This window comes from Ischnura elegans, chromosome 7 (genome assembly GCF_921293095.1).
Source record: "Ischnura elegans chromosome 7, ioIscEleg1.1, whole genome shotgun sequence".
Taxonomy (NCBI): domain Eukaryota; kingdom Metazoa; phylum Arthropoda; class Insecta; order Odonata; family Coenagrionidae; genus Ischnura; species Ischnura elegans.
The window spans coordinates 104,514,063-104,540,641 of NC_060252.1; the positions used below are offsets into that span (position 1 = coordinate 104,514,063).

The 26,579-nt window shown below is 36.5% G+C and overlaps 1 protein-coding gene and 1 non-coding gene across 10 annotated transcripts in view; one reads left to right on the forward strand and one right to left on the reverse strand.

Annotated features, from left to right (window-relative positions):
• LOC124162055 (troponin T) overlaps window positions 1-26,095 on the reverse strand; it is a 40,462-nt gene extending 14,367 nt beyond the window's left edge. For 3 of the 9 annotated variants that reach the window (XM_046538396.1, XM_046538395.1, XM_046538394.1), the window contains exons 1-6: window positions 25,986-26,076; window positions 15,392-15,433; window positions 10,205-10,222; window positions 7,298-7,321; window positions 4,540-4,554; window positions 1,400-1,433 (exon numbers count right to left, since the gene is read on the reverse strand). In XM_046538396.1, the coding sequence (XP_046394352.1) occupies window positions 1,400-1,433; window positions 4,540-4,554; window positions 7,298-7,321; window positions 10,205-10,222; window positions 15,392-15,414 (114 nt within the window). In that variant the 5' untranslated portion in view covers window positions 15,415-15,433; window positions 25,986-26,076. Of the gene's footprint in view, window positions 1-1,399; window positions 1,434-4,539; window positions 4,555-7,297; window positions 7,322-10,200; window positions 10,223-15,391; window positions 15,434-25,985 lie in introns of all 9 variants that reach the window. The other 6 variants (XM_046538402.1, XM_046538401.1, XM_046538398.1 and 3 more) reach the window with 6 other exon arrangements.
• Trnaa-ggc lies at window positions 21,496-21,568 on the forward strand. The gene has a single exon. It is a non-coding gene; the product is annotated as a tRNA-Ala (tRNA).
• Window positions 26,096-26,579: the final 484 nt, after the last annotated feature.

Sequence of the window (26,579 nt, forward strand, 5' to 3'; positions counted from 1 at the left end):
GCTATGTATCGGATACAAAGTTTTGTTAAAAATTTGACACCTTGATACGTTATCTTTTCCCTCCTTAAGCACAACATTTTTGTAAAGCCCTTCACATAAACTATATTGCTAATAAAATAATTAAAAAACTATATTTTGCTAAAGAATGGACATCAACACTATTCCGAACTGAAACTTAAGAAGTATTACAAATCCAATATCAAATATATCCCTGAGAGTTTTTGTAGCGTCGAACACAGTTTTTCGCACAGCTGAGTGAAAGAAGCTCCACCCCATTTTCAGCTCATTTTATGGAAGAGTTTGAGCTTCTATCATAGCCACGATAGCATCCCACATAGCAACGAACCTCTCAGAGATGTCTCACTATGGTCTCAAATATCGCATATGTCTCGGAGATGTCTCAGAGATGTAATCGTGAGACGTTCAGGAATAAAAAAAAACAACTTATTTAAACGCCATCAATGCTTTCCATATATATATATTTATTTTTTTTTCAGTGCAATTCTGCAGTTTTGATTACTAAAATTACGACATTTAATATGGGTTTCTTATTTTCATAAGGTCATCCATCACAAAATTTGTCGCTAAAATGATCGAGAAAAGTAGGCCATGACTGTATAATTTGCGTTTAATAATTTTTTTGCCTAAATTTAAAGCATACCATAATGCCAAGTCTCGCGAGACATCTCAGGGACTTATCTGAGACATCTCAGAGACCATTTTTTTCGGACATAGTGACATCTCAGATAAATCTCAGAGATGTCTCTGAAGCTCTCAGAATGTCTCTGAGAATGTCTCTGAGACGAAACATGTGATATTCGAGACGTCTCTGAGACGTATTCGAGAAGTATTTCTGCCATGTGGGATTATAATAATCCTGGTTAATCAAGCACTTCACCCTTTTCCTAGGCAACTAATAGTTAAATAAGAGAAATCTGGCCTGCTGCGTAATATTGCCCCAGAATAAATTATTTCGAAATAAATTAAAATTTAAGTTAAAATATTGAGTGTTACTGAGCTTACCCTTAGCGAAAAAACTGTTGGATTTTAACAGTTACTGTTGGATTTCAACAATTACTGTTGGATTTTCTACGGTTACTGTTGAGTTTCAACGGTTACTGTTGGATTTTCTAGAGTTACTGTTGGATTTCAAGAATTACTGTTGGACTTCAGCAGTTACTGTTGGGATTCATCAGTCACTGTTGGATTTTCTACGGTTACTGTTGAGTTTCAACAGTTACTGTTGAATTTTCTACAGTTACTGTTTGATTCAACAGTAGTCCCAAATAACTGTTGAAAATTTCAACAGGTTTTTTTTAACAGTTTTTTCACTAAGAGTAGGCCGAGCCCAATATTGCTAAAGTTATAATTTGGAATGATAAAAAAGTTGATTGCTCACCTTGATGAATTCGGGATCTCCCTTTGCGTCATCCCTGTGGCACAAAAGTAATTGGAATTTGATTAGTGATCAGTGTTAATGGACACAAGATGGAAAGCAGATTTTTTTTAAGTTTTACTTTTGTATTTTATATCAATTATTCTTTTTTCTCGAAAACTTTTCAGTAGCCATAGAAGTGGCTCCTTTCCCCTACTTTTTTTAAAATCCATCCCTCATCATGAATGAATATTTGCCGACAGTAATTAACTTCGGGATAGAAATGATGACTATTTTTGTAAGCTTTATCACAGTGACGTTATGAAATTGCTTCGGTTTAGGACATAACAAAAAACAAACAACACAATCACAGTTAACAACATATTTTTCTGTCACGACTTGTTATGCATAAAAAAAGGAAGACAGCGTATTGAGATAAGAGGAAGCATGCAGAGCTCATTATGAACATAATTATTAATTTCTCCAGTTCCTTGATTCATTTTTTTTCACTTTCCTGTAAAAAAAAACAATTAACCTTAAACGTTTACATCCATGCTAGGAATTATAGTCAGCAGGTGTTTTTGCCCACCATATATTTGCCTAACATTTCACATAAATCACAAAACGATGGCTGTTACCACACCACATAAATAAATAACACAGATTATATCGTGTTTTTAATACATTGAGTTTATTCTCCTTTGATGTATGATCAGTAAATGCTTAGTTCATTGTATAATTGTAGTATTTTCAGTTAGTGTACTAAGAAAGAATATCCATGTGGTTTTTTTAATAATACCATTGGTAATAGGCTGTAAGCTGTTGAAAAATTCATGGTTTCTTCATATACCCGTGGTATTTGTAGTATTGGTTATACTTCAGTTATTTAAAGATCTTTTTTAGTTTTAATTTGTTGATTTTAGTGATTTAAAGAGCATAGTGTCTACATTTTCATACGAGGTTCAAAATTAACCTTATTTAAACTAATGAATTCCTCATGTCCTCATGTACATTATCACTCCGGACACTGACTAACTTGGGGATGATTAAGTTAATTTCATTAGTGTAATGTGGTTAATGGAGTGAATAAATTACATAATCTCATTATTATATATCCTAATATTTGGATAAAATACACCTTTCACCGTGAGTAGAACAAAATTGCATTCAGTGTAAAATATGCTATTCTCTGTCTTAGTATGACTGATTTTGATGCCCTGTTTATCGTAGGAATACGTGACGACATGACGGAAACATTATGATTCCCCTGCCTCCGGGTGCTATGTCTTTCTTTCTGTCCACCACCATAAAACATGGAACACCATACACATGTAAATGTTTTTAGCATACATACACACACATATAAATATGCTGATCCACCCTTGTCGCACCCATTCCTGTATGCCATGGGCAATTTGCATCGGACAGATCAACCTGTGTCCACAGTGTTAATTTACTTGTGTGAATACATTTATTTTTTACATATAAACAATCATAGACATAATTATTTGCTTAACAAATTATGTAACTCTTTGAATGTCAGAACAGCTTTGTTAGAAAGCACTGAAGGAAATATGGATGTCAACATCAGAGCTGCCGTCAATTGGGCAACTTTCTGTTTGTTCAGTTTTTGAAGTTTGCAAGGAAAAAAGCGACATTAATAGGTAACAGGAAGGCAAGGCAAATGATGGAATACTGCTTTATAAATTTTACACGTATAGACCTCATTTGTTGGATGCAAAATTCGCACTGAGCACTTTCAACAGAGCCCTTGGATATCACTGCTCGCGAGTCAGAAATCATATCAATTTTTTTAATGCTAAAGAAGTTTTTGATTCCGATATGACATATTTCGCATTTAATGGATTGGAGTCTTGTCGTACAGAAATCACACCAAAACTATTCTCCTTTATCATAAATTTCTGCCTGTGGGTTAAAATTTGCATGAAATATTTTTCGAGGTATATTTTTAAAATTTGAAATGCAAACAGGGAAAAGGAGACTAATGAAAAATTCTATAAGAAATTTTAAAAAGTTACTGAGTAATTCGCGGAATTATTCAGGCAAAACAAGATACTAATTCTAGTGCATTTCTTGGTTTTGCTGTACAAAGGAAGAATTGAGCATAAAAATAATCATTTCTACAAATCTTTTGGTAAAAGTCTATCATATATAGTGCTAATAGCATTGTGTTTGCGTATGTTTGGGAAACCTAGAGATATTCATTAAAGTCTCTAGGACTGAGAGGGAACAAACTTGTTCGTTGACCTCAATAATTGTACTGTCAACTAGAGTACAGTTGGCGCGCTCGATTCTCCTAGAATGTATACTATTTCCACGCGGATGTGCCTGTTGTGACTGTCTAATTGATAGGATGTTTAGGGCTTTCCCGTGGAGGGATGTTGGAGGCTGAAAGTGAAAACTGACACTCAATGAAGATCATCTGGGAGAATTGAATTTTAATCTATTAACAGATATCTATTGGCACATTTATGACATGGACATGTTGTCCCTTGTTCTAGGACAGGTTGTTCTAGGACATGTTGTCCCTTGCACTCGTCCCCTTGGCATAACTCACTGACTGTCTCACTTATGGAAATTCCCGACCACCTTTAGAAGAGCTGGGAAGCTGAATTGTGGCTCCCTACGAAAATATGATCTAAGGAAAAATCCAAAACGTAGAGTTACCATAAACTCCCATCGTTATAAAGGCTGAACGCCGGAAAATCCGACTTTTTTGGACAATTTGGCACATGAATTCCTCTAGCTCACAAACTGTTAAATTATTACGTAATTAATGTTATTGATTATTTACTTGCAGTTATAAATACTCGATAGATTTACATTTCGCACGATTCGCTAAATAGAAGTTATTAAAACAGCGCAGGGAAATTTAAAGTTCCACCAAAACAAGCCGAATGTTGTATGGACTAGTTCAACTCTGATGAAAGCAGCTCAATTTAGTTTTTAAAGCCTACGAATTATGAACAATAATGACGAACTTGAAAATCCAGACAATGGCAGAATTGAGCGCATCAAATAAAATACATAAAATATTTAATGTTCAAAATATGAATGTTTTTTTTCTCGCGTAGCAGTATTCCAAAGCATAGGCATGCCAAATGCTTTAATGGTGTCAAAATACTGACAAGTTTTTGACTTACTTTGGCTGAGGTCGCCTATAAAAAAAGGAAAAGATTATTAATTAAATTATATTGTAAAACAGCCGTCAGCATCTTGCAATAATAGTTAGAATACACTAAGACTTTTAAAATGTTACTTTTATCCCTTGGAACATTAGTTGAAAAAATGTGAGTAAGCTCTAGAAGTCAATGCCAATCAAAACAGAAAAGAAATGAGAAAGCATTGAAAAAACGTTTTAGTGCTCAGAGAAAATATGAATGTACTATGCTATGAAAGAGCTATGGTTCTAACTATTACTTTCAAAAATTTGGCATTGACTTAGAACAGTAATTAAGAGTCCTCTATTAAAAACTCAAAAAATTTCATTCAAAACTAAACTACGTCCAAGGTTTTTTCTACTCTAATTATTATCACTTGCTAGGTTTCTAATGAGGTACATAATTATACAGGATGTTAACTTAAGGTTTTAATTGATGATTTCTTTGAAATACATTCCAAAAGTTAAGAAATAACACTTCCATTCCAGTTTTGAGTCACTCAAAATGAAAAGAAGAAATTGGTATGGTAAATTACTTAAAATAAATTAGATCTACCATCAACTAAAATAAAGTAATAATTAATAAGAAGCGGTGAATAGTGTGGATACAGTGACAGCTCCCTCTTAGCTTATTCCCCAATTTAAAATTATACCCTTACTTTATATTATATTCAATAGACCCTTAGTGGAAAATCAAATGCAGTATTAAAGTGCGATCTGAAAAAAAAGTCTTTAGTATGGAAGTAAATTAGTTACGCTGAGACCTGTAACAGAAATGTTCAGAAGATGATTTAACTAACGATTATTTTATGATAAGAGTTATAATTCTGTAAGACTATTTATTTTGTATTCATAATTCAGTACCTGTTGATCATATGATTCATCCTCGGTTTTATTTCTTGCGCCGGTGAATGTTAGCGACCTGCATGATCTTCGCAAATTTCTCTTATTTATTACCTTGTTTGTGCATAGAAGCGATGGGAAACATAATGTTTTAATGCCCTACTAGGATGTAATTTTCACTTTGTGTGTACGTTGTAATAAATGTGTGAATTTGTGTTATAATTGCTTAATATAGTACCAAATAAGTACAGAAAAGAAGCAAATAAGTTTTTTTTTCTGTTTTGGAACTCATCGCTGACGGGGAAAGTTTAAAGTTCTATTGTCTGACCACCGTAAGTTGGTACTTGGCCAATAAACAGTCAGCCAATCATTGAAAGCCTTTAATACCGGTTGGGCCTAGCAACATTCGATACAAATATGGCACATTTGTCTTCATCAGGTGACAGCGTCAAATTAACGTAGTTTCCCTTTCATATTGAGAAATCAATAACAATCCGTGAAAATGAAGCAGTTTTATATTCATGGTGGCATTGACAAGCAACTTTGCATACTAAGGTCCCAATTATATTCCCACTATAACGTTATGATGTACTTAGGATGCAAATGACTGCATTTAAATCAAAGGGCTTCAGATTTCTGTTTTAAATGTTATATCCTAATCCGGGTGCCGATGACCATGAAGAGCGATCAAAATTCGTGGTGATCACAATTTTAATCAAAGAGATGTCTTTAAAGACGTGCATTATTTCGCTGATAATATAATTTTACATCTATAGTTATCAAAGATGATTGGATAACATTTAGAATATCTCGTAAATTTCTTGTCCATATTAAATGGCACCAACCTTTTATTGAATCGCATTTCGAGTGTCATTTGTAATAAATTTGCTTTAATGAAACCAGAACAGAAACTTTCTAGGTTGGGCTGCTGAGCTTTACGTCCATTTTTGCTTGACTCAAAAGCGTATTTTCATGACAAGTATAAAGAAAGATAATAAAATAAAATCACTTCCATCACTTTCCACCTCACGCTGGGCTAAGAGACGTCTACCGCGAATGAAGTGCCTGTGGAAGCCAGCATCCCATTGATCGAAGGTTTATATGTCCAACTACCAACTTAAAATGGTCAGACCATAGTAATGAATATCAGGAGTTGGTAAATACACGTACATAAGCGAGGTGAGAACAGACAACACAGAAACAAACCTAAGATTCCAACTTCAAAACAAAAAGCTTTTTTTTTCTTTGCAAGAAACTTCCACACTGAGATAACTCTGCCAGCCAGTCAATTCATGTATTAAAAAAAAAAGTTTCTTTGAAAATAGTAACAAAATTGAAGAGAACAAAAAAATGTGTGAAAATGAAAAATTATTTTTTGATATATTGATTTACATGAAAGGCTAGTCCATTGCGTATTAGTATCAGCTAAAAAAGCCATGAAAATAATAGCATTTTTTGATTAAAAATGAACATGTTTTACACATCATGTGTTTTACACATAATTTGCTTGATAAAAAAAATGTTTTCGTGTTACACGTGGTGCCAAATAGTGTGGAGTTAAAAGCCTTAATTACACATGAGACATGAACAAAAAAATGAAGCATATACATAAAATTCTACACAAAAAAGAAATTTTAAGCCACATTTTCATAGAGTTCTCAAAGTTTCACCACAAAGAATTTGTCAAGGAAAAACCCGATGATCAGTTATAATCAAAGTTAACCTATAGTGAAGTAGCTCTTCAGGTGAACTCAACCAAATAGTTGTTGACCTCGAAAATTATTTACCTCTCGTTTTTTTACTTCTTTGTGATAAAACAATAACTATATTGTTGCATAGCGCTCTTGGACTGGCCTTTTGACTGCTGGCAGAAATTCGTAATAAAGCGTTTCACTTACTCTTTCTTCTTATCCAGTTCCTTTCTGTGTTTATAGATGGCACCGTGTGGTAGAGAGAAAGTGAGAGAGAAAAAGTGAGCAACACCTTACGAAGACTTCATGAACAATAGACACGAAACACCAAACTACCTAAATTATCAGGGCCTGTTGGTAACAGGACCGCATATCATTGTTAAAATCACATCATGACATTTATCTGATTTTGATTGACAGTAGTTGTTTTGAATGCTTTGGAATAACCAATTCATATGGGGTAGATACTATTTATATCACTGGATTTTTTACTGTATCCCCAAAATGTTTTTTTTTTCGACGTGGACTCTCATGTACACAGTATCATAAATATGTCATAAGTTTACCAATTTTAAATTAATTTCCATTGGTATCATTTCTGAACTTATTAAGCTTCCTCATTGTACCCTAATTGCTGTTCAAGTGAAATTATTTATCAGGACATCAGCACGTTCTCCTTTCGCCTGTAAATTAATTTGAGATTTGAGTCTTTAGGTACTAAAACAATATCTAAAGATCTTAAAATGATGGCTCTAGTGGGATATTATCATTCTAGAAAACCGTTGACCTTTGATAGTTGAAGAAATAGAAGTCAATCACCCAGAGGTTAGTAATATAGATGGCATCTTAGATGAATAAAAGTTGATGCAACAGTTAAATTACTGCCTTAGCTGGAGTTCTGTCCATTAGTTTTAGCATTATAATTTTACCATTCTTCGTCTCATTACTAGGCCAAAATGAATGCGTCACTAAGAAGACACTTTACTAATTTACGCGTTTGTTTAAGTTTGGAAAGACTTAATAACAACTAGGTGCCAGATTTTTAAACTAGATGACACGGGTCACATACCAGAATTGTGTTTGAAGATTCGAATTCCTGCTGTTAAATTCTCTGACAGTACAATGAGTGTTGCATATTTTATTTTTTGTCTCTGGATGAATTGACTCATATTGATCAGGGCAGAAAATTATGAATTAATGAAACTCCTAGACCTTCGATCACTACATATTTTGTTCTGGAAGGTAATGTTGGTTATTGGAGATGAAAAAAGAATTTGGAAACTAAACAACTGGTGTACCAGGCAGAATATTTTTCGCTCTAATAAATGATTCTAGATGAAATAAATGCAATTGAATCGGTCATATGAGAAAAAATTATTAAATCGGTTGACGTTCGTAAGGTGACTATCAGCCAATTTTTTCTTTTGATCTAGGCTGACATAAGCGACTCATGAGATAGCATTGTTTAAATAAACCATATAATTTCATTCTTGAAGGGCCTTAAATTTTTGCGATAAAAGCTAGGCTACCTATTTTTGTAAATTCGTCATTTACAAATTGATCAGCACACTCTTATAAATGATAAGTCTTCTGATGTTGAGCGATTGCAATATCTACGATTTTAACAAAAAATATTCCATCCGCTTTCCAAGTCACCGTTTTCATAATTTTTAATTAGCAATCCAATTAACGTTCAAAAATAGCTCTGCATATTCTTAATATATAAATTTGAAAAATATGGATCCGTTAAATTGATATTTGTGCGCTATCCTAATCAGCCAAATATATTTTTTTCTGCCTGAATAACCAAGTCATTTAGTACATTTAGTCATAAAGTATTAGGTAAAGGTATTATGAGAACAGCTCTCTGGACCCAGTCTTTTCCGTATAATTCTCATGACTCGACAATATCATAAACCTGGGAAGAGAGCTAAGAGATAAATGTAAAATAATTTAGGTTTAGCTAACTCACTAAAATTCATCATTGCGAGCTATAGACAGCAACAGGTGCCCTCACGATTGCTAAAAGTATGTAAGAAAAGCGGGAAATTGCATTAGCACATTTGATTTTTCCTTGAAAAGGGACCTTTTTTTATTTTACTTCCCATGCAAAGTATACTTTGAATTCTTAGCCAGTAAATAACAAGGTGTTGGTTTACTAAGCTTTTGAGTAAAGACATACCACGACCCTGAAATTTCAAAAGCATTAATTTCCTTAAGCTATCAGCTGCCTCTATTACCACACATTCACCAGACGGAGACATTGTTTTGTTGAATTTTGAACGACATACTTTTAACTGTATTGGGTGGAAAATGTACATTAATGGATAAAAAATTTAGATCAAACTCCCAAAGAAAGATAGTTAGAGTCACCATAAACCATGTATTGAACAAAATCATGATTAATGTGTGCAATTAAAAAGAATCTACTTTGAACTAAGGTAAAACTGGTTCATTAATGTCTTGTCTTCCATTTTGTCGACATCCAAGTTATTTTTTACCATGGTTACCTCTACAGATACATCTCAAAGAAGGGGGTCGGAACAGCTGTTTGTACTTACTTCCTGCAAAACAGAGAGAGAAATCGTAAGAGATGAATCGGTAAAAATTAGCAGCGTAGGGGAATAGAAGGCCCTTCACATGAGAAAGAGCAGAATTCATTGATTAATATATATCCTGGAATGAGCTACTAAGGAAATTGGTACTACTTAATCAAAAAAGATAATAGGACATTAATTCGTTGGTCATTCCAAGTTCTCTCAAGCTCTACTCCCAAAAATACATAGGATACTTTTCTACCAAGAAAAATGCAAGGGATACATTCCAGAGCATTCTACTGTAAAACAGACTTATGTACAAGATATCTTTTTTTGTTTTTAAAATGCAATTGGTCATTTGAGTGAAAAAATGTCATGCTTAATATTAAGTGCAGGCAACTTTAATCTACTTTCAATTTTTCACGGATAGGATTTTCAGTGATAAAACAACACTACAAATTTATTTAACCTTGATGAAATAAAATAAGTGTAAATTAAATATCTTAGTGCTTTAGCCTAGAAATTGTCTTAGTTATAGGGATGAAAGAATGGGTATAAAATTATGTATTATACTTACACCTCCTCCTCCTCCTCACTGTTGCCACATTTAGTATGAAAAAGAAGAAAACAGTACAATTAATTCCCTAGAATGAGGATTTTGATTTGTGTTTTTGATTGGATGGGAACCCATATAGAATAAAGATCAAAATTCGATCACGTAAAACCTGCCTTGCACCATCAAAGTCCTATCGCATGAAATTTTTGTAACACGTATTTAGGCTGGCAAAGGCTGATCAAGGAACGGCGAACAAGTATGCATTCTGTTTGTAATCGAGATTAGATTCATCACTATCTTTAAGTAATTATAGTTTCGCGAATTTCCAGACGTAATTTCGTCTTTAAGGATATCTTGCATCTTTTATCTGCTGCAATTAATCGACATTTTCTTTTAATGGCAAAGGATACTAAACATCGATTGTAAGGCAGATTTTTTTTCATTTGCTGTCAGGTCGCAGATTATTTTCAAGGCATTTTTATTGCGCTAAAAACAATAAATTTATCGAGAAAGATAGTTGGAAATCTCCTTATCATGTGAAAATATCCTTGGAAGAGGGATAAGTTTTTACTCTGTCCTTTCCACGTAAATTCTGCGGACAACCGTTTCTTTAAAATGAAACTTTACTTCAAATAACAGGAATGTATTTATTTATTTATGTTCATATAATATGGTCAAGGAACTTTGTCACAAGGCAGGTTTTTTTTAAATTTTACGTTCAAATATTTATTTTTTTATTATTATTTACGTATTGATAGGAAAAGAAATTTTTCAGGGTTATCCCTCCCAGTGCCCGCGGAGTATTTTTCGCAGTATTCAGTCTCACAAACACGAATACTTGAGGGAATACGGGCATGCATTACCACTTATGCACAATGACGTACACTTGGCACAATAAAATACATACTGCACAAGGGAATACAAAAATACCGTACATAATCACAAACACTACGATAAACTACACATCAGTTGGTACCCATACATAAACAACACATTTACAAGTACTGCATCGAAAACAATAGACATTACACGGTACCATTTATAATAAATTATTATTCAGCCATTTTCAAATTGACCTCATACATCACCAATTTTACTTAGTCCATAGCATGGCTGTTTTGACAATGCAAAAGAGAAAGCTTACAAAATTATTAAATTATAAGCCGATAAAGGCTTGCAACAATCACAATTTCTTATCAAATTTTGCACAAAACGATAAATGTTTTATTTTCTATTCAGTTAAAAAAAAATAATCCGTAATATAGACATTTGGTGTCTCTCCTAATTTTTTTCACTCTGAAATCGTAAGTACAATATTTTTGATAATCATTATCTAAAAATATAATATTATTATTGGTATCAAAAATATTTTTCACCCTTTAAATGTAGATGCCTTACGCTCAAATTTCTCAAGTTTCAACGATATTTGCTGATATATGGAGCTTTTGATAAGTAAGGTATTTTAAAAATCTATCATTTTTTTAAACAAGTGTCCCTCAGATAATTAAAAATTGCTTAAGTTATTTCGAGTAACCCAATTAAACAATGTAACAATTTTAAATGTTAAGGATGACTGATTATAATATATCAGTGCATCACAACTCTTTTACAGGCTTTGAAAAAATAAAAGTATGACAGTATTTGTCGATCTCTTCCTTTATAGTTTTAATAATTCATAACTTCTGTAATGTAGTTCCTATAATAGTGTTCGGTCAGCGTGACAGTTCAATTTTTATACTGATTTTTTCCTAGCTTAAAAAAACCATTGAACTACATCGATTAAAACATGCGTTGCACTTTTAGTGAAAGCAACGAGAAAATTTTCCTATAAAGAAGAACCCACTTTAAATAGAAAGCGAAAAATTAAGCTCTAAAGGAAAATAGTGAGCTGGAGCATGAAGTAAAATCTTATTAGACCCATTGTATTCGATTCTCTTTCAAAACGTTTCATTCAAAATTTACTGATCAGGCGAAAATGTTTGACGGGAAAAATGCGGATCAAAGCTTGAATGAATGCATCAGAAATTTTTTCCACGATCTGCAATCGTTTTCTCTGTAATGGGTAAAATTTGGTCAGGAAGTCACATTGAGGGATGAGTTGAACTACCATTCTCATCACATTGAGATTTTTACACAAAGAGAGGCTTTTTGATTACATACGTGATGAATTAGCCATACTTGCCGCAGGGTTCCGTCTGATGAATCAAAATATTGGTCTCCTGAACATAAATTTTGCAGAAGATCGATGAAACATATTACTCATTACCGCTACACTCATGCTGAAAGAAGTGGAGATCATTGACTGAAGGAAAGATTCTACATCATCAGGACTCAAATCTCCTTTTACAACTAGGATTCCAAGAATCAACGTGAGGATTTAAGGCTGGTACCTTTTATACAGTATTTACTGGGTTAAAAAAAGTGAACACATTTTCTGTAAATGGCTTCGTGCTATAGTCCATATAAGTGGAACTTTCGCAAAATTATGGAAATGCATTCGATCTCTATCATTTCAGAATACTTATGTTTTAGTTATTACCAATGAATTGAAGTTTTTGGATGTCTATTAGCCTTTCCATCACTAAAACGCGAATTAAATTATTAATAGCACTTACTTTTATAAAAAGAACTTATTTTACATTTAGTTACTTATTTGAATACCTGGACATACAATTTGTGGATACATTTGTGTGGGCACAAACCATATTAAACGTGAGAGTGGGACCGTGTCTATATTCAATTCGTCTTAGTCTCAGTGAAAGTTCATTTCGGGTTCCACCGTGTTCCATATGGGGATTTTCAATTGATTAAATCCTCAAAAATAATTGAAAATCAGACGTTTAACATAGCTTGGATAAAGTTGCGAGGATGAAAGTGAAAAAAATATAATTTGATCCACCAAAAAAAAACTATCAAAATTGATGAAAAAGCAATAATTTAATTCATTACCAAATAAATGAATCGGCGTTTTTTCGACGGAAAACCAAAAAATCACGCAAATACATCAAGATATGAGATAACAACTGAAATGTGAGTACTTGGTTATGATGGAGAGAGGATACACTTCCATCATTTCGTGATAGTTCCAAATACTGTGACTAGACGATTAATTCGTGGCATCTTTAAAACCCAATTGAAAAATAGCTTCGATCAGAAGAAGATTTCAAGTGATACGAGAATTATTCAAGTTTCACGTCTTCTTCCAGAGCTGCGGAAGCTTCAATGAAATTCTAGTGGCATGGGGAGATAGATAGTGGCGGAGCAGGGAGCGTAGGCAGAGGAGCAGACGTCTATGAATAGGTTTCCCTCGTCCCCTTCCCCCGGCGACTATTTCCGTCCGCGCCTCGGAACTCCCGAAAAACATCCCCGGACTGCTCGCTGCCTTCATCGCTTTTTTTGGAATGCCCGCCGCGAGAGACGCCTTTTCGGATTCCCACAAACAAACGCCTCCGGAGAACCCGTAACGCTATACTCCCATCTCTCTCTCCCCTCCAACCGCTACCCCTCCTACTCCCCCTTCCCTCCATCCCTTCCCCTCCAGAATACTCCCCAGCTACTACAATGAAAAGTGTCTTCGAGGCACGCGCCGACCCTTTTAACGCCCCATTTGACAGAGAAAAAAAAACGCTATTAATTATCCATAGGGAGGACTTATCGTGAGATCCCAATGCAGCCCATGTGTCTCAAGACATATCTATGGAAAAAAATCATCGCAAAAATTAGCTTGAGGTCTGTTGGATTTCGAATTAACGGGAAAATGAGCGTGAAATTATGAAAACGCGCAGTGTCGCAGTCTTTTCTTTGGTTTTTCGTGCGTTTTATACCCGTGTTTTGTTAATCGAGTGGGTTGGAAGCCAAGGGGTACAAGTGATTTCTCTTTTCTATACAGAGTTAGGTAAAGAAATTATGTACAGAAAACAAACGAGATCAATTAGATATTTCGTAGTGCATTTGATTTTCCACTCGATGTCAGCACAGAACAGAGACTCACTCGTTTCCCTTGGCAACCAGGTTTTTGTGTATTTATTTTAACAATTAACGTTACCTAACTCTGTTGAGAAAAAAATCACTTGTACCCCTGGTTGAGTCCAACCTCCACTCAATTCAAACCGTGAAACATGGCAGAAGGCGTGGGAATAAAAAGAAACGTGGATATAATGTAGAATGGAGAAGTAAGCTCAGGAAAAGAAAGCGATGGAGAAAAGTTTACCACTCGACTCAATTTGAAAACCGGCAGTTTGCGGTTAGTTCTTAGCATAAGAATGATAAAATGGCTTTCAGCCCACGATGATTTTTTTCTACAGACACCCCAAAACATCCCCGCCCGCTGAATAGAGTCCTCTGACCTCAGAGAGATAGAGAAGGCGTAATAAGTATAAATATTTCTCCCCTCTACCTATACTCCGTACAACGTCCTGGCCTTTCACTCTTTCAGATTGCATCTCTTGCGTTGTTGGCGGGCGACAGCTGTATGACTCACCCCGCTACGCAAGACAATTAACTCTTCCAATGCCCGCCTACGCTTCCAGTGTCTGCCAAAGGATCTGAGGTCACGTCTGCATCCAATCCTAGCTATTTTGTCATTCTCGCCACTATTGCTATTTTATCCTCGTCATGCATCTATGCGATATTGAGCGTCACTTTCCGCGTAAGAAAACCAATTCATATTTTCAGTGTTACAGCGAAACTGGTGATCTAACCAGTATATAGAATTTTACGGCAGAATTTATCATCAAAATACTCTCCGAATATTTTTCATAGGCGATGCATGATACATAAGAAATATCTCTCGTAAACTCATCGAAAATAATAGCTGTAGTAAATATTAGAAAGATCGGAGAACATGGTCTTTTCGTAGTTGCAACTCATGAAAATCTGTCCACATATTCCATGTTAGAGCACAGGTAATTCAAATTCAGATTTAAATGATAACAATAGCCTGTGAAAATTTATATGGCCTAAATACGGAGGATCACATTATGAATAGTTATGAATACGTATGGAATGTATTCTTCGATAGCTCTTAGCATAAAATTTAAAATTCCGTTTCTGCGGGATTTAACTTGAAGTTTTGGAGTCAAATGTGCATAAAAATCCTCCCACAATTATTTTTTGATGCACATTTTGTTTCAAGCTAGAGTAATAATTGTTCACTGATTGGTGCAAATCAGCCAAATATTGATTTCAGTTGTCTGTTCGAATACTTACGAGTACTCCTCCTCGTCCGACATGTTGAGGGGACAGCTTCAACTGCAAGGAAGAAGAGAGGAAATTAGAATTTACAGGAATGGGAATGTTTAAGAAATATACCCAAAAAAGAAGCTAATGCAATTGACAATTCCATCGATATCTTAATGGTAAACAAAACTGGAGTTGCTACGCATATATGTTTTTTATTTTATTTTGATCTATAATTTATTGAAGTGTTTCTGTTGATAACATATGTAATACCATATTAGCATATTTAGATAGAGATTTACTCCTGTTAACATTATTAACTCGAATTGTTTTTTCCTATAAACTTTGTTTTCAATATCCTTCGTTGAGTGGTTAATAGGAATATAAATGCAAATAATGATTAAATACCTGTCGCATAATAAATTGAAGGATGAAGTATTAGCTATCAACCTTATAATTTATTTTTAGTCAGAACTACATCAGACCTTGCTATTTTTATGAAACCTAAGTTCAAAATTATTAATTACGACACATACCCTTACTTAAGGTCTTTCGAGAATGAAGGAATGGTAGCAGAATTCTAATATATTTAACGATTTTACTGCACTAAATTTGCTATGCATTAAAGAAATTTAGACCCCCGGAAAACCGAAAACTAAAAACACATTTAAATTCGAGGAAGGTATTTAGACATCGGCCATTTTCTTTCCTCTCGCTTCACGGGTTAGTATCCGGAGGATACGCTGGCTGTAGCGGAGGCGCCGCGATCGCGTCCGGGGCCTTTGCTAAAATTGGCCGCGGGAGCGGGCGCAACAGCCGGCGATTTGGCACTCACAGTCGGCGCGACGACCGGCGGTAGATATTTACGCGAACGCCCAAATTTGACCACCTGGGATGTATATGAGCCGGCCAAAGCCAAATCCCTTGTATCTACGTCTATGGGTGACGGAAAAAGTTTCAGAAATGGAACAATAGCACGTTTTAATTGCGCACTGAGGAGATTGTGGTTGATTCACTTGTTTACTTGGGGGTTGTTCTGTCTTTCCAAATTTTGGCTCGAATTCGAATGACGTCGCAGATGTAGTGCATTGTTGGGAAGTTCAATTAGTGACGCTCTGCGGCGCGCAGTAATGCTAAATAGGGTAGTTTCCTTCATCAAAGAAAACGAAATGTATTGATTGCGATTCCTTACCCACCATTAGTGTATTCATAATATACAAATTATTTGGTTTTAGAAATTCCAGTTCAGACGATTGGCAATGGTCAATTTTAACCGCATTTGAAAAAGGCCAGACTGGCCCCCATGCGATGCCACTCTACGTGACGTCACAGAGACTTAGTTTCTATACGAGCAGATAGGAGTTTTACATCGCCTGAGATTACCAATGCATGCATGAGGCACAGAGCTCAGGGAAACATGTATTAATAATCACCTATTAAAACTGCCAAAGGTCGGAAAGTTTTCTTCGTTTGATAAGGTATTAATAATCCTTATTTAAGCCAAGTGCTACCTGCCAGCAGGGTACTCTGGTACCTGATAGCAGCCTGCATCGTATCAGCGCTCAAAGCCTCGACCCAAGGTCACCTCACACGCCGATAGCGGGAACCAGAATGACGTTATACGGCGTTTTCCCAGCATTCATACTTAGCCGCAGCGTTTTCGCGCGCTTGAAATTTTTCACATTTCATTTGATCGCGAAAAATAGATATCGTCATTAAAAAATCTAAAATCGTGAAATACGTACTCCAGGAGTAATAATCTTTCGATTTAGGCAATAAAAAAAATAATGGGAAACCTACCAATTGAAGGCCTCACTTAAAAGGGAACGATTTATTTCCATCGCGTCGTCTTTGTTGCGTCGAGCAATGACTAACTCATTCGAACGATTCATTTGGTGATCCAAAATCTCCCCAAATGTGGTAATTCTCATTCGAAATCCCTCCCAAGATAATTTAAAGTAGGCTCTACCCATTAACCGTGGGACTCTGAGACATAACAGCAATGTTCTCGCTCTCTCAGACCGAAGTCGAAATCCATTAGTAGAATTCGTAGGATGGCAGGGAACGATAAGTTGCGACGAAAGATAAATCCTCATACTTTCGGCCATTCCGGCTTATGCTCAAAATAAGACAACACGAAAGTGTCCACCCGCTTTTCATGTGTTGGTGACGTTATCAGAGTTCTAGTTCGTATACTCGTTCAAGAGAACTTTTCATGGAGGGAATGCTTTACTCACAGAAAATTAGGCAGGATTAAGTCTTCGCCGGCCAATCAAGAGGTCACGGGTTCGAGTCCCTCCCGGAGGTTTCCCCTATCCTCGGCATGGCTTATCGTGCACGTATACTTGTTAAATGTTGAACTCGGTGGTATGGGAACAAATCACGCTATTTATCGTCTAGCCTTTAGTTAAGAGCAGGCTAACGCCGACGCCGGGTTTCTCTCCACCCTTTCTTCCACACCCTTCCCTCATGGCGCAAATGACCTCAGCTGTCGGTCACCTCCTTCAAATACCATACCATACCACCATTCTTATTTCATTCATGCTTCTTTATATCCCTCCTTCATTCGTCGTACCATAAAGTTTACGTAGTACTTAGTACCTTGTACCGGAATGCAGAGTTTTTTCTTCACTTCCAAAAACTTCCACTTACCGTAAAAGCTATAAAAGGGAAACTTATTGTTCCATGCAATCTGATTTCGATTTGTCCGCTTACTCCTGAAAAATGCGTGTGACTTCTTTGATTTCGTCCTTCACTTTGAGCTTTATAGTTCTCTCGATGAATATCATCCGTGGTCTATCTCCGTCATTCTTTCATTCCACCTGTCCCTCAAGGATTATTTTCATTCGATCATCGTGTCGCATAGTGTGGCCAATTTAATCTACTCAAGTAGTCCACCCAAAATTTTCAAAAAGACCTCTTCCCTGCTCTTCTTTGAACTTCCTCATTACTCGCAAGAGCTTTTCATTTGCTCTACATTATTCTTCCAATTCACCACATTTCTAAGGCTAGTTCTCCTAAAATGCATCTACGCAGTTTTATAGCTTTGAGGCCGCAATTTAACGACTTGAGAGGTACACGACTCAGTTCTATACACTACGAGGCAATTTCATTCGGCCAAACCACGGCGCCGGGAAAAAAAACTCTTGACAGTATTTTTTCACGCAATTTTCATAGAAAACCATGTGGAATATAGGTTTTCGCTCATTTTTCTAATATTCCATTAATATTTTCTAATTGCATTGAAAATATCGGGCTACTTTCGAAACTTACAAATTTTGTGAGACTTCGAAGGGATGGTTTGGATTCAAAAGTTCAATTTAAAATGCAAGATGGAGAGTTGAAAACAATTAAAGGGAATATTAATCAGTGGAAAAATAATATGAATGCCTAAGCTCGTAGGGAGAAATATCGTTTCACCTCAATTTCCGGTAGGAAAAAATGCTTTATCGCAGCTATGACAAATTACAATTCTTGACAATCGTAGCAATTTAAAATTTTCATTTTTTCGATTACAAAGCAGCCTCTCGTAAAGAAAAGAGCCAAATAATTATACATCCAATTCAATGCACTGAAAAAGCTGTCTTGAAATAATTTAAACGCCTCCATTACACCATCACTCTGTGCGAACGATTTTATGCCGGCATTCAAACCAAATATCATGCAAAGTGAATCCAGTGCACAATAAACCAAATCACATTGATCCTTTAATGGCAATTAATTACATTATGAACTTTTTTATGTAAATATATTATTTTCGCTATTTTACTACCGTTGTAATCATGAGAAGAATGGAATTCCAGTGTCACAAATGATTAATCGCGAATGAAAGCAAAGTGTGTGACACCTGGCGGCAAAATATCTAACCTTTGAAAGGGTTATCGGCCTCTGTGGCGGTGGGGTTAAATCATCAGCTGCCAAACCGAAGGTCGCTGTTTCGACCCCCGCCTGGATAGGTTGCCCCTATTCATCGTATGGGTGTTTGTGACTGGTAATTGCATGCCCTGGTGTAAACGCCTTAAATGTGCAGGTTTCGGAAAAGTGAATATAAAAAATAAATATCAATAGTATGTTTACACTTTTTCAAACTGGCTGTGCACATCACGCTACATCAGGTAGAGTATTTAAGATAATATCTTTTACAGAAAAGATCGGAACTTTAATCTCGTTAGGTTTCCGATTCAATTTACCTCTCCGAAGCAAATACCTGTCAACAGGTAGGTATATTTCAGACTAGCTATCACGTAAACCGCAAGTAATTAATTACAATATCTGACTTTAACTATTTCGTGCCTAAATTCTAGGACTACAGTCCAGTATTAACGTATATTGCAATCCAAAGGCTTCAGTTATCGATAGCATCGCTAAATTTCAATAAATAAATATGTACCAGTCGCCGACACGTAATTCATATGGCAGATTTTTACAGATCACCTTTCAGGCAGCGATGGTCCTGCCACCATCGGCGCTTTTATTCGCAAAATTCCTATCCTGCGTCATATATAACGTATATTTGCTTATAATCATTTTTAAGTTTATGTAAAAACCACAATATTCACAATTATTTATGAAAGCCCTTTTTTGGTGTTCATCCACGTGAATCTTAATATAGCCTCTGGTTGAATGAGTCAAAGTCTGAATTTTATTAAATAGGTATTTTAGATAAATACTAAAATAATGGCTGTGTTCTAAAATTGAAACAGTTCCAAATATCTTATACGATATGCGGCACGATGTGGGGGAAATTATTTATATTAGCTAAAAAAAGGAACTGCAATTTTCCGCTGAATTTATTTTAGCCCAATGCGTTTTGTTGCTACAACAACGGTATCACAATAAGTTGCGGTAGCAAGGAAACGTGTCGCGCGAAAATGAATTCAATGGAAATATTCCAATGTCTTATTGAACGAATAGTCCCAAATAGTTGAGCCAAAATCCGTAAAAAAAAATAAAATTACCGGTTAAATTGGGATTTTCGTTCAAAAAATAGCACTATAACCGTATTTTTTTAATTTTCTTATGATCTCAAAGATGTTGAAAAATTGTGCATGTGCATTCAAGAATGACGTTCAAGCTGCGCGCAAATAACACAGGCCAACGATAAAAAAAAAACATTTTTACTGACAATACCTTGTTCTTATGTTTTTTAGGTTGCTGAATCCAAATATGATGCTTAAAAAGTTGTATTTTATAGTTCAATTTATGAAATCAAGCAATATTTTTAGAGTTTCACAGCGTTTTTATAGTTAAAATAAAATTGGAAAAGTAGGTCTAAAGAACGAAGATGATGAAATAATATGATGATTAATTTAATCGTAAATAAAAACCATTTTATGATGTAACACAGTGTTTGATCGATTTCCCTATATACCGTATAGGGGTATTAGACCATATAATAAAATACGTATTGCTTGGAAACTATGGGTGATACAAAAAAACTAAGGCCAGGTTTGGATTCGGCACATAAAAATCTATAAAGATCAGCTATTAAAACAAAAAAAGTTTTTAAACAAATTTTTCGTTGGCATGTGTAATCAGACGCTGAAATTTCTCTTTTGGAAACGATTCTAATGTTTCCAAAAAGCAGCCCTGAGGAAAGGAACTAGCGGTGCTGGGAACTGGCGGAAACTACCCCCACTGCAACTGGGACACGTTCCCTATTTTTAACCGCTGCGAGTTTATTTTCCCGTGCGGTAACACCGTTGGCGAAGCAGCAGAGGCGGGAGCAGCGGCACCCTTTGCGAGGCTGGTGCGGCCCACAGCCCAACCCTAAGGGAATCCAATCCGCGCGCGCATCATATAATTAGATAACAGCCCGTGTAAATGCGGTCGGCGGACTGACTTCAGCCGATAGATGATCTTACAATTGCTATTCCACGAATATAACAATAATGGAGAATACTACAATAGCACTGCAGCAACAAGTGACTTCGTACGCAGTCACGCGCACGGGTGCAGTGTTAAATACACCAATGGATGAAGTTCGCCATGAAAAAATATTTGACTTAGCCGGGATTCGAAACCCGGATCTCCAGATTGCCGGTCAGGCGTGTTAACCAGTTACACCACCAAGCCACTCGTGACGTCAATATCTTGTTCGGTAAAACCCATTCCTAAGTTCGCTCTGAGAAAATGGCTTGGTGGTGGAACTGGTTAACACGCCTGACCGGCAATCGGGAGATCCGGGTTCGAATCCCGGCTAAGCCAAATATGTTTTAATGGCGAACTTCATCCTTTGGTGTACTTCATACTACAATACATCTACACCTCACCGCACATTCAAATGGCTTTGCTAAAATCGCTGTAAGGGTGAGCGATTTGAATTTCACGGAGGAAGAAGCCATCATCAGGGCTATCAACCGGAATTCATATGATGACGATGATTTCATTTATCAAATTAATAAATTTTTAATGCTATTCCCAGAGATTTTAAATACTCTATAGCAAATATTGACAGTAAATGGATCAATCTATACTCCCCACCCCGCTGCAGACATTTTTTAAAACCGATTAAAATACGCCGAAAGTTGCAACTTAAATCAAGCTTTTAAGGGACGGACTGGTGGCTCCTCTAAGGGGTACCCTTAGTTGCTACCTTCATGTTTTCATCATCAAGGAATATTATCGATACGAAAAGTTGACTTCGCTCCCTTTTCCGATAATGCCCGAATCTAAAAAATGACGGCAATTTGGGGGATCGGGTTTCGTAGTCGGAGATTTTTCAAATATCGCCCGATCACTGTCTCAGTGCTTTATGGAGGGCACTTTAGGTGCAGCACTCCGTCCGTCGGATGGGACGTTAAGCCGTGGTCCCCTTGACGTCTTCTATTAACAGCACGCTAATACCGGCCTTGATTTTCTCTCCATTTTGCCTATCTTTACCCTTCCCTCACGTTGCAAATGACCTCAGCTGTCGGTCGCCTTCTCCAAAAATCAACCAAAAAACTAATTTCTGTTTTCTTAGTGTCCAAACTCCTGCCAAATATAACCGTGTTTCCTTCAAGCCATTCAATTATTTATTAAGTTTTCTCTGGCTTTACATCAGGATTTTTTTACTCCAAATTTTGGGTGGCTTAGTATGTAACCATTCTCAGGGCACAGATTGTTTTTCAAGTAATTTATAAGCTTAGAAAAATCCATTTGGTATCCGTGAGACGGTGGTGGACTTAGAAACAGAAGCATTGGCATTCATAAAACCATTTACCCGATGTGAATCCCGGTAAAACTTCGTAAATAATTTAATGATAGACTTGAAACGAAACAAGGTTATATTGGACAGGAGATTAGGGACTCGAGTATCGTAAGAAAACTGCTATCCAAAGTATGAGATATTTAAGGAAAGTATAAAATCGTATGCAATCATCAATTTTATCGGTATTAATAAGTTTTCTTGAAAATGATCAGTATGTGTACCAAAAACTGGACTAATCTTATTTCTCAATCAGAAATTGGTAATAAATAAAAGCGTTTGATTGAAGGTGATTGATGTCCCTGTGCTTTCCTCTGAAGGTAAATTACGTGAGAGATTTAAGTATTTAAATAATCGATGGACTGCATTCAATTTTTTTTCCTTTGACGACGTGTTACATGATTGCTTCCATTTGGAAAATGTCTCCTATAAGCTACCCGTGGGACATAAACTCGAGCCCCAACTTTGCCGGTTAGAGATCATTGCAGCATTCGCGGAATGATCCTTGTCCTGTTGCAGAATAAACCCTCAATTTTTTAAATCAAATTTTCTCAATGTGACCTTGATGTTTGTTATCTTTCCCAGGCGTCTAATTTTACAACGCGGCCGCGGGTCTTCTAATAACTCCCCCTCATTCCCAGGGATTTCACCGCGGAGAGAAGTTGCCAGGAACTTAGTGGAAATTTTTTGTTCCCTGTACGCATAGATGAATGTTCTCTATTCGTGTGTACAATATTTCTTCACTTCGAGCCGAATATATCCATACTCGAAAAGAATATAAAGGGATCGCAAGGGCCCCAGTCACATTATCTTTGCTTGTTCGAGAGTTACTTGATAGGATGTGATTTTGTGTGGGTTCAAAAGGGAATATAAAATCTTATTTCCGAAAGTGATTTAGCTTCTTCGCCCTATTGCTCAAGGGAGTACTCGTAACGCTCTTTGTCTCTTGTATCATGTGTAGTACAAACATGCACGCCGGATTTGCCGCACCATGCTTTGTCTTGGTGTAAATAGCGAATTTCCTACTGAATTCCTACAAAATTGGTTATCTTTTTGGCCACTTCATATATTCGTAAACCATTTACATGGGTGTCTTATTTTTTATTTTAATTTCAAAACACGTAAGGCCAATGTTACGGAACATTAACGATATAGCATCTTTAAATTATCATATCTTAGAAAGCATTATCGAGGCTTATATCGAAAGAGTTGTTCATATACATAAATTGTAAACAACTATTTACTATTTATCACCATGGATGATCTTTTTATAAATTTTAAATTGCTATTTGCATGAAAACCTTGGTAATGGAACGGTAAAGTTACGATACGTCGGCCTCTCATTTTTTTTAATGAAGAAAAAAAGATACCTATACTCCATGGAATATACTGCAAACCTTCCCGCATATGTGATTTTGGGAGTGCCTTCTCTACTTTTGGCCACACTATTCCCAGGGTGATAATTTGAAACCATTTGGTAATATTATCCACTTCACGGTTCACCAAAATAAGCTCGGCGTTACGGTCACGTCAGGGTTTAGGAAAAGGACCGTCTAAAATATCCCTCCTCCTTCAAATATTTCCCCTATAAACAGGAAACACTTTATAGCACTCATACTGTAAGTCGGCGCACAAGTTGTTTTACACGGTAGAGTCCAGGAATAGCTTCTTGAAAACCAACACCGCCAAGAATTCGCACGGGCGCCATCTTGGTCCACTCTGGTATCCATACACTCGCTGTCGATCGTGAAGCACTGGAGACTCGATGCATTTTTGGCGTATTTGCACTCATACAGCAACAATATTGATGAACCTATCGTTATTAACACCACAATATTTCCCAGGTAGCAGGAACCAGTCACACGAGAGATTAAAATTGTAAGAAGGGCAACACACTTGGCTTAAATCGTTATATCTAGGCATCTCTTCAGTATGTTTTCATCACTAGCAAGTAATGGTGGACATTGCTTGAGGTAGTGAACTTATTGGAGAACATAGTTACATAAATTTACATTGACACATAAAATTTACCCATTACCGACATAATTAGGGACATACCTAGTCAATTCATCAGGGTTACACGCGCGTAGGTTCGACCTGACACTCCCACTACTATTTTTTCCATTTCTAGATCTTAAAATAATTATCTTTCTGAGGAATCCTGGACACGGGTATTGGAAGTTTGCCTTGATGACGGCGTAGCTATCTTTTGTCCGCAAAGTGAAAGGAACTTCTGTCGGCGAATGGACTCATGATTATATGGGATACTTTCATAGAACTAAGCTTTAATGGCAGTTCAACTTTCTTAAGTGGGTACTCTAAGATAGGCAGCACTTAAATTCTTTCCAATTTGTTGAATTTTTTGCGCTAAAATTCCTCCTACTTTCCTTACAATATCCAAAAAATAGTTTACGGCGAATATCCACCAAGCGGTAGATCTTGAAAATGATATTTGAAAATATTTTTATTTGCGATCTCGAAATTTAATTAGAATTAGGTTAGGAACTATAAAATCTTGGCCGATAATCGAATGGATTCAAATTCATCAAAAGGGACTAGAGCACAAAAAAATGAAATCTTTATTTTTCATGCCAATTTGGAATTTTCGGGAGACTATGAGTCTATTCTCGATTAATCGTAAAAAAATCCAAAATCTCTCAATTTTCCTGTCTGACATTGTCACCCACTTGTTTCGAAACTCCTCTTCGATATATTTTGTAAAAATAACTGCATGCGCTCGACATTTTCACCTGAGCAAGCCCGAATCTGACCGAAAATCTTCTTAAGGCCGGCGACGCCATCACTAGGTCCATTTCCCAAAAATTCGAAGGCAAGTGTGCTTTATTATTTCGTGATCATATCGACCCTGTGGATAATCCTCTTTATTTCATGGCATAAAACAGAAGAAAATAACAGGAACTAGTTAAACGCGACGGTGCACTGCAGAGTAATTCAAGCGATGTGCGGTGGTGAAGAGTCATGAACAGTAAAAGAAAAAGGAACTCGCGAAAAAAAAAATCATTCGACCAACCAGAATCCCGACTTGATATCCCAGCATCTATTAGGTAAGATTCGAATTATGATGAATTCAAATGAATTTCGAAGAAATTCCCAATTTCTGGGGTTTTCACCGCATCGTTCCACATTTCTGGTCAAAATCAAGTTTTACAAATCCAACAGGATTCCTCAAATAACTTCGTCAGGCCAATGTTCCGAAGGATAAGGAAAAATGTTTTCCGGAAAAATTGAACAACGTGGCGGAAGCGTTGAAATGCAGAAACTTCTTATAGTTACAGAGCCTCAAATTATTTTTCATTCGCAGGGAATTTTGCTTCTTTCTCGAGCTTTGCACATTTTCCTGTACAAATTCACTTGTCGATCGCGGTTCTTTTGGGGCCAATCCATTTCGGAGGTGTTTCAGGGGCGTGTACTTACATATCCAACGAGAAAGTGAAAGAAGGGCGCTCGCGCTGTCTCCTAAGGAACCAAGTTGGAATGTGGAGTCCGCTTGGGGGCTGGGGCGGCTCTGGACCTCTCTCTTGTCTCTCCACAGCGTTTCCTCCCTCACTCGCCCCCCACCCTCCCTCCCCACCCTGGGGCCTGCGCTCAGAATAAACGCCCAAAATCCCTAGAGCGCATGCGCGGTAAATCGTCAAATGCCTCCTTCCCCCGCACCGCATTCGACTCCCTCTCCCTATACACAAGGGGGGAGGGATGGAGAAAATCGGATAGTGTTCTGGATAGGCGTGAGGATTCCTCGAGATTAGTTAGGCGAAAGGATTTAGGTGTACTTGTTATCAGTGGCGCAGCGAGGGGGGGGTTTGGGAGATATAATCCCCCCCAGTGCTCAGAGAAATTTTTAATTTTAATCTATTTTACCTAATTGCATTAGTATCACTTGTAGAATAGTGTAAGGATTAATAAAATATCCCTTAGAAGGCCGTAAAACTGACCATTTTGAACCATTTATCTTAAATTTTATTGGAGGAGGGCCCCTGCACCTTCCGCTTACCCTGGCGGGTATGCAAT